A 9,612-nucleotide genomic window follows, 5' to 3' on the forward strand; every position below is an offset into this window, starting at 1 on the left:
AAGAAAACATTCTATACTTTTAGATACTTTTCGTCCCATTGAGCTGCGACACTTATTTTGCTCCATGCGCCGTCGCACGCTCGAACCTTTTTTAGCAACTTTTCATGTTCTCCTTTTTATCACCTGCCATTTTGAAAAAATATCGTTGCCCACAATTTCGATAGATCTTTCGAAAAGTACGGTTTCAAAGCTTTCAAACCGTTTTTGAAATTTGCTGCTAGGATATTTAGGTGTCGAGATATTCAATTCCGAATTTGCAACAAATGTCGATTCAGCGAGGCTTAAGGGGCTAAGAGGCTCTGCGGTTCGTTTGGCTCTTTCATAATTTCAATAGCTGTGTTCATGTTTCTCTATTTAATAATTTACATAACCTGCACAATATATTCAATGATTTGCATTTATTATTTTGAAAGCCAGGGAAATGAAAGTAAAATTCAATTTAGGTTCTTCATTTTGCGTAATCGATATTACGTAATAAAGATGAATTGATATTAGTGATCGAAATTACGTAATAAAGATGAATGAATGCGTTTTAAGATACCGCTGTCATTAGCTCAAATTATGGTTGTAAGTCTTCCCAATATAAACCGCATGGAGTTTTACTAGTAGGAAAAGTCCCATTGTATGTAGTATGTGTGTGTGTGTGTGTGTTTGTATACCACAAGGATAAGGACCCCGCGGTTCGTCAGCTCCACAGTATTTCAAGGTTTCACACCCTCCTTGTGGTGTGTGTGTGTGCGTGTGTGCGTGTGTGCGTGCGTGCGTGCGTGCGTGCGTGCGTGCGTGCGTGCGTGCGTGCGTGCGTGCGTGTGTGTGTGTGTGTGGTGTTACAGCAGAGATAAGGACCCCGCAGTTCGTCACTCCTGCAGTAATTAATGACTCCAAACCCTCTCTGCTGTGTATGTGGTGTGTGTGTACTAATAGTGGGTATGACTGCCTCGTGCGCGTATTACCTCATTCATACGATCAGGCATACTCCTTATTAGTCTTTTAATTTCATCCTGCGTAATTGTATTCCATTCGTTTTCGAGAATTATTCGCAGTTCTCGCAGTGACTGAGGAGCAGGTACGTGATTTCGTACTTTCCTGCCGAGGTTGTCCCATAAGTGTTCGATTGGATTTAAATCTGGACTATTTGCTGGCCAATCGAGTCGATTTATGCCAACTTCATCGAAGAAATCAAGCACTCTTCTCGCAGTGTGGTCGAGCATTGTCTTGCATAAACAAGAAGTTCTCTCCGATGAAGGGTGCGTACGGAACAACATACGGAATGAGTATGTCTTCCACGTATACATCTGTGTTCATATTCTTGTCAAAAAAGTGCAGATCTGTATGAGCATTAGCTGAAATTCCTGCCCAAATCATTACAGAGCCTCCATTATAGCTATGCCTCTCACTTACTGTACAGTCTGCAAATCGTTCTCCACCGCGACAATAAACTCGTTCTCGTCCATCTGGAGAATAGACACAAAAACGAGATTCATCGCTAAAGAGTACTTTGCTCCAGTCTGCGTAAGTCCAGTCTTTATGCTCAACTGCAAATTGAGTCGAGCTACGCGATGGTGACATTTAAGCAAAGGTACAGCTGCTGACCTGCGCGAAAGCAGATTTTGTTCCTTTAATCTTCTCCGAACGGTGTTAACGGATACATTAATGTTGCGGACATCCCTTAAATTGTTTCTAATTTGAACAGATGTTCGATGTCTGTCTCTTAACGAATTTGAAACAATAAATCGGTCATCATTGTGATTGGTACATCGAGGACGTCCCGAACCAGGCCTTCTATGGAAAGAATTGGTTTGTAAGTACCTGGCATAAGCACGTTGCACAGTTGACACTGACAAATCAAATGCCTGAGCAACGTACCTTCGACTTCTGCCATCTTCAATTAAAGCAATAACTTGAGCAGCCTTTTCAGGATTTATCGTCGCCATAATCGACGCAATAATTTCGATGCGAAACAATCAATTATGGTTTAAATTGATGAAGTTGCACGAAGCAACGCGCCTCGAAAGGAAAAGATCACGGAAAAAGAAAAGTCGCACGAGGCAGCGCTTATCGGAGTGAACACGTTCGGAAAAGGAAAATTGTTTGTCTTTGTTTATTGTCTTGGTACATTCATTTAAGAAAAATCCAGTCAAGCCAGGCGTTAAAGCCCGGCGCACCGACAGAATCTCAGTCAAGCCAGAACGTAAGCCCGGCGTATTGACAAACTCGCGAAGTCCAGCGTACAAGAGATAGTGCCACTATCGGCGGTGGACCGTACGAAGGCCAAAAGCTGTACGAAGGCAATCTCTGATCGTCTCCGCGGGCACTCTTATATGCCCTGGGCAGCTCGAACTCGCGTGCGAGCCAAGGGGCTCGTGCGCGCGACAACCCAGATCGCCGCGTCGCGGCGGCTCCGTGGACTAGGAGCGCCAGGGAATTTCGACGTTCAGGTGGCGTCCAGCGACTCGGCATCCCGCGCGCCGAGTCACCGCGAACTCAGACGCGATCCTGAACAGCATATTCAAGCTGTGTACTATAATGGCCAATCGTACGGAGAAGGTAGAGAGCTAGGGACAGCTTCGCGAACACTGTATACCACAGTGATCATGCGTAACTGAAGGGTAAAGAATGATAACTTTTGATAAAAATTAAATTTCCAATTCGCAAAATTGTGTAAATTATTGTATAGAGAATAATGAACGCGGCTGTTGAAATTATGAAAGAGCCAAACGAACCACAGAGCCTCTTAGCCCCTTAAGCCTCGCTGAATCGACATTTGTTGCAAATTCGGAATTGAATATCTCGACACCTAAATATCCTAGCAGCAAATTTCAAAAACGGTTTGAAAGCTTTGAAACCGTACTTTTCGAAAGATCTATCGAAATTGTGGGCAACGATATTTTTTCAAAATGGCGGGTGATAAAAAGGAGAACATGAAAAGTTGCTAAAAAAGGTTCGAGCGTGCGACGGCGCATGGAGCAAAATAAGTGTCGCAGCTCAATGGGACGAAAAGTATCTAAAAGTATAGAATGTTTTCTTTAAAATACTTCGTTATAGAGCTTGATGCGATACTTATTCACTGAATTATGCAAATTTAACAAGAAAACCGCATTTTTAGCAAAATTTGGAACAACTCAGTGAAAAATGATCACATCGAGCTCGGTAAAGTAGCATTTTAAAGATAACACTCTATACTTTCATGTGCATTTGGTCCCATTACGCTGCGATACCTGATGCACACCATGCACCATTGCAAACACGGACCTTTGATTATCAATTTTGCATCCTCTCACTTTATCATCCGCCATTTTGAAAAAAATGGCCGAGCATAATTGCCATTCAGATATTCTTAAAGAGGACGTTTCAAGCTTCATTTTGCATTTCTGTGCATATTTGTATCTTCATTATTTACCAAGTTATGATCATTTGAAATTTTGTAATTTTTTCCCAAATTTTTAGTGTACCGGGTTTTTTGCGTTTGAGTGTATATATGTGTGTGTGTGTATGTGTATATATATATATATATAATTTGTTTTGTCACTTCATCATGCTTGCAGTTAAGATTTTGTCGTTTCTATTAAGATTATGTGTGTTAAATTTTAACGTTTTCAAGGTGTTGATAGCGATGGAAACTGGCATTATTCCACCAAACATACGTTACGAAACACCGCGAAAGGAACTTACTCCTATAACTGAAGATAGAATAAAGGTCGTCACTGAACCTATTTCATGGAACGGCGGTTATATTGGCACTAGTTCTTTCGGATTCGGTAGTGCAAACTGTCACATATTGCTGAAATCAAATCCCAAAAATCAAATCGACATTGAAACATCAGACCGCTTATGTAGACTTGTAACGGTATCTGGTCGTATGGAGGAGGCTGTTAAAACTCTATTAGATAATGTAAGTTTGTTTAACTAAAGATATATTTTTAAAAATCAAGATAAAAGGTAGAGATTATTCAAAATCAAAATAATTTTTTTCGCGATGAGATGTATATTTCCGCCTCTGTTGCGATAGGTGAATAGCCGATAGCTAGATGTGGAATATGTGGCTCTTCTGCATAGCATTCATGCTGCAGATATTGAGGGCCATCCATATAGAGGATATACCTTAGCTGGATCTAAAGCTGCTTATAACAAAATAAGACAAGTTGAAAAATACCCATACCTAAAAAGACCAATTTGCTTTTTGTTCTCGGGAACAGAAGTTGAATGGCATAACGTAGGTACGAATTTTGCAACTTTAATACAATTAAATTTAAATTTAATGAATTATATATGTACAATCTCATGTGTGCAATGCCTTTAAAATCTCATTTACGTTTCATTTGGATATATCGAAAAACTGATGAAACTACCTGTGTTTGCCAAGGCAATTGAGAAATGTAATGAGGCATTAAAGCAGCATGATATATGCGTCACGGATATTATAATGAACGAAAACAAAACTACTTGCAACAGCATAATAAAATCATGCGTCGCAAACATTGCCACACAGGTATAAGAAAGAAAGATTATTTGTTTTATATTTGTATTATTTGGTCCGAATCTGGTTTATCTAAATATACATGTGCTAAATATATATAATGTGTATATTTACATAGGCACTTACCTATATAAAATCATGTTAACATACGAGGGCGGTCCGATAAGTACTTAGCCTCACCGCCCAATGGCGCCACTATCGCAAGAGAAATTTACTATCGTGTAGTACATTCTCGTAGACGGCTACTGTCGAATTTTCAGCCGAATCGGACTCGTAGTTTTGATTTGAACGTGTGTGGAAGCGGGCGTGTCCGCGGATTTTAGAAAAATGGAAAAAGAGCAATATCGGTCGGTGATTCGATTCTTGTTTTTGGAAGAGAAATCGCGCAGCGAAATCAAAGAGCGCTTGGATGCTGTGTACGGTGACTCTTCTCCTTCGATGGCGGCCGTCAAAAATTGGTTTAACGAGTTTCAACGTGGTCGCACGTCGGTTTTTGATGAGCCACGCCCAGGTGCCCCGAAAACGGCTACCACGGAGGATAACATGACAAAAATCCACGATCTCGTATTGGCAGACCACCGATTGAAGGTGCGCGAGATAGCTGAGACAGTAGGCATCTCAAAAGACCGCGTGGGTCATATCCTGCATGAAATTTTGGGCATGAGAAAGCTGTCGGCGCGATGGGTGCCGCGTTTGCTCACTCCGGACAACAAGCGCAACCGTGAGACCACTTCAGAGCAGTGTTTGACGCTGTTTAAGCGCAATCCGAAGGAGTTTCTGCGTCGTTTCGTGACCGTCGACGAAACATGGATCCACTGGTACACACCAGAGACCAAGGAACAGTCGAAACAGTGGACTTCACCCGGCGAACGTGCTCCGAAGAAGGCGAAGACTGTCCTATCGGCCGGAACGGAAAAGTGATGGCCACCGTTTTCTGGGATTCACAAGGTGTGATCTACATCGACTACCTGGAGAAGGGCAAAACGGTCACAGGGCTGTACTATGCCGAATTATTGGGCCGATTCGACGCCGAATTGCAGAAAAAACGGCCCCATTTGGCGAAGAAAAAAGTGCTCTTCCACCATGACAACGCACCGGCTCACACCTTCGCCCTCGCCACGGTCAAATTGGTCGAATTGGGCTACGAACTGCTGCCCCATCCACCGTATTCTCCAGATTTGGCCCCGTGCGACTTCTTTTTGTTTCCAAACTTGAAAAAATCACTCGCCGGGCAGAAATTTGAGTCGAATGAGGAGGTCATCGCCGCCACAGAGACCTACTTTGCAGACCTCGAGAAAACGTATTTTTCAGATGGGTTAAAGAAGTTGGAACATCGCTGGGTCAAGTGTATCGAGCTAAAAGGAGACTATGTTGAGAAATAAATCGCCACTTTTCCAAAATTTTCGTTTTTCTTTTGTAGGCTAAGTACTTATCGGACCACCCTCGTATAATGTAACACATCTCAGTTAAAAGCGAGTATTTTTACGAATAACATTGTAGATTGGAATAATGGATCTCTTAACACACGTTGGTGTCCTGTCCGATTATACGATAGGTCACTCCATTGGTGAACTTATCTGCGAATACGTTGATGGACGTTTTACTATCGAAAAAACAATTTTGGCGGCGTATTACATAGGCACAGCGTTCGAGCAGGCCAAGTTGCAGGTTTCAAAGATTTTAGAATTTCTTAATTACTATCTTTCGCTTTTCTTAGTGGAGAGAGATATCTCATTTATATGCATTTATAAAGCCATGCATAACAGTATTAATCACTGTTTCTTAGGTTGACGACATTACTGAGAGTCGATCCGAGTACCTTGGGATTGTTAGGTCAAAACTGTTGGAACATTTCAGCCAGATATTACCATCGCAACCTTCAAAACGCCACAGTGTAACACAATCGGGCAGGCCACGAAGTAACATGTTTGAGACTACTGCAGAATATTACGCGGATAGTATACTGTATCCAATATTATAAAAAAAAATGGCAGCTTTGTTACCGAAAGATACAATACTCATCGACATATTACTGACAGTGCCGCAAAATGATTTTCAGTTGATCATACCAAATTCGCTGGAGTCAACGATGACGTTGATTTCACTGTATAAACGCGGCCAGAAACATATCATACAAGACTTTTTAGAAGGAATCGGAGATCTTTATAATGTAGGACTTCAGCCACAGGTTGCACGTTTGTATCCGCCAGTTCAATTTCCTGTTAGTCGCGGAACACCAATGATATCTCCTCTCATTAGGCGCGTCTCTTCCTGCATATCAAAAAATGAATCACATTTCTTTGTTTACATTACTATGACTAACTTGAAGACAATATTGAAGACAATATTGGAGATGGGATCACTCTGAGGATTATTACTTATACCATTGTTACGTCCTGCGGACTCCGCGTACTTTGAATTTGTTGTCAAGTAGGGCAGATTGCATTTTATATTATATCAGGTGTAGTAAAAAGAAATCCATTATTTTTGCATGAAATTGAAGGCTTTAATTACCATAGTTAGAATGATCCGATTTAGGATCAAATATGCGCCATTTTGTTCGATAACTTGTTGCCATTTTGAAGGTAATTTCATTATGCCTCTCTCATAGAAGCCCTCGTCCCTATTGGCAAAAAATTGAGATAGTCGATTTTCACAAGCCTCTCTTGAAGCGAATTTTGTTCGCCAGCAAAATTGTTCACCATGGACAGGAACAGATGGTAATCACTTGGTGCCAGGTCCGGACTATAAGGTGGATGCATAAGAACCTCCCAACCAAGCTCCCGGAGCTTCTGGCAAGTCACTATCGATATGTGTGGCCTGGTGTTGTCCTGATGGAACACAATTCCTCTCCTATTGGCCAAAGCTGGCCGCTTCTGGGCGATTGCTTCCTTCAGACGGTCCAATTGTTGACAGTACAGTTCCGAGTTAAGAGTTTTGCCGTAGGGGAGCAGCTCATAGTAGATAATTCCCTGCCAATCCCACCAAACACACAGCAAAACCTTCCTGGCCGTCAATCCTGGCTTGGCCACCGTTTCCGCTGGCTCACCGCGATTCGACCACGACCGTTTTCGCTTGACGATGTCGTAAGTGATCCACTTTTCATCACCAGTAACCAAGCGCTTCAGAAATGGGTCGATTTTGTTGCGATTCAGCAGCGATTCGCAGATGGAAATTCGGTCCATGAGGTTTTTTTGCGTTAACTCGTGTGGCACCCATACATCGAGCTTCTTTTTGTATCCAGCCTTATTCAAATGGTTCCAAACGGTTTTTTGTGCAATCTTTAGCTCTTGGGCAATCGAAACAGTGCTTACATGACGGTCGGACTCGACAATGTCCATGATTTTATCGATATTTTCGACAATTGGCCTTCCAGTGCGTGGTGCATCTTTGACATCGAAATTACCGGAACGGAATCGACGAAACCAAAATTGCGCGTGATTGGCTGTTACAGTATCAGGACCATAAACACTATTCACATTTTCAGCCGCCTGGCTTGCGTTTTCACCTTTATCGAAGAAAAACTGTAAAATATAACGTATTTTCTCTTTGCTAGTGTCCATTTTTGACGCGCGCTCAAACAAAACTGAATCAACTAATCACAAAACTGTCACAAAAGTTTTTTTAGTACGAAATCTCATCTTTCTAACGCCATCTAGTGGAACCCGATCGGACTTATACAACGCGAGATACAGATAACTAAAGCCATCTATTGGAAAAATAATGGATTTCTTTTTACTACATCTGATACTACCAAATGTTCACATTCCGCGACCCTCTGAGAACTGTGACGTCACACACACAGATTTCTCTTTCTTTTCTCTCTGCGTTAATCACCAGAGTTTCCTCTATTTCCGTCAGAAAAGATCCGTTGAGTCATTTTGGCCATATACCTGCTCTCCAAATAACCTTAAATAACTTCCCGTTCGGAGCAATAATTTTCTTTGAAGACGGACCGAGCAGACAATCTTTCATGCTGTTATATGATGTTGCCAGCCTTTGATCTTCGGAAACTCACGCGTTTCCCACGTTATTCATAAATTCCTATCGCGCACAACCTCTGACTAACCCTAGCGAAACCTTGAAATCTTTTACTGCCATAGATACCCGATCCTTTATCATATTTATCTAAGAACCCTACTAAAACGCCACTTCCGAAAAGTTTGCAACAAAATCCTATACCCATATTTGGACATAAACTTTGGAGCCTGACGCAACTTCCCAAACCCCACCTCTCGACCGAGGTGACGTTTTTGGTAAAGTAAAAAAGCTATGCCACTTCTATTTTTTCTCCCGACCGACCCGCAGCCAGGACAGAGCCTTCTCTCCAACACCCCTTCAGGGTTTTTTGATAACCAACCCTACTAGTAAATCAGATCAGTGTTCTTCAGTCATCTATTCTTCTGTGCAACGATCTCGTGCACCCTTGAGACATTGCGAGAGATCCTGCTGAGACCAGTTTCTAGTCCTTGGCGCAACTTGGGTCCATCCTCACAGAGACGCAGCAACCACACCTTTCATTGTCTACTAAGATCAGAGAAGTCCAGCAGTAAGTTACTTATATTTTCTTTTACTTGAGTGACCTCTTTCGTTTCATGTTTTTTATCTTTTCTTTTCTCTCTTTTCTTTTCCTTTCGTTTTACTTCCGTTTTCTATCCTCCTTGGCATTCTTCCTTAATTGTTAAATCAGACGTCAGTGGCCCAATCCTTTCGATCACAGTCGGACATAACGAACACGGAATATTGTTCTGAGTAATCGAGAATCATTGTTCTGAGCGCGATTGTTAACCACATATGTATACAGACACATTATAAAATCTTACAAATTGTATTTCATTGTGAACTTCCGTCTAATCACTAATAAAACAAGTTGTTTGTAATTGTAAACCAATCACGTTTTCCAAATAATTATTCTCAACCAAAAATTCTCCCTTCCCTCAACTGTCGCTCACGGTCCTATCCCAGGTAAAAGGATTCAGTTCCTTGACCTAAATAAAGGACCACCGACGTACGTCTGCGCCAGATAAAGGGGTCATTCCGATCCTTGATCTATTCCGCAGATTTGCGAGTCGGAGCTTGCGAAAGCAAGCGTCAAGTTGCGTTCCTCCTCCAGGACGTAACACCATTATAAAGGC

The 9,612-nt window shown here is 41.9% G+C and overlaps 1 protein-coding gene across 1 annotated transcript; it reads left to right on the forward strand.

Moving 5' to 3' along the window:
- The first annotated feature begins 3,490 nt into the window (after nt 1–3,490).
- Nucleotides 3,491–4,024, forward strand: LOC112590392 (fatty acid synthase-like). The gene is made up of 2 exons (XM_025306706.1): nt 3,491–3,892; nt 4,010–4,024. The coding sequence occupies exons 1-2, from the start codon at nt 3,536–3,538 to the stop codon at nt 4,022–4,024; spliced, it is 372 nt and encodes a 123-aa protein (XP_025162491.1). The 5' UTR covers nt 3,491–3,535.
- Nucleotides 4,025–9,612: the final 5,588 nt, after the last annotated feature.

The sequence above is a fragment of the Harpegnathos saltator genome, unplaced genomic scaffold (genome assembly GCF_003227715.2).
Source record: "Harpegnathos saltator strain DR-91 unplaced genomic scaffold, Hsal_v8.6 scaffold8, whole genome shotgun sequence".
Lineage (NCBI taxonomy): Eukaryota > Metazoa > Arthropoda > Insecta > Hymenoptera > Formicidae > Harpegnathos > Harpegnathos saltator.

What these genes read in the sequence shown, in the direction of transcription:
- LOC112590392 (XM_025306706.1), top strand. Translation starts at nt 3,536, where the DNA reads ATGCTTGCAGTTAAGATTTTGTCGTTTCTATTAAGATTATGTGTGTTA.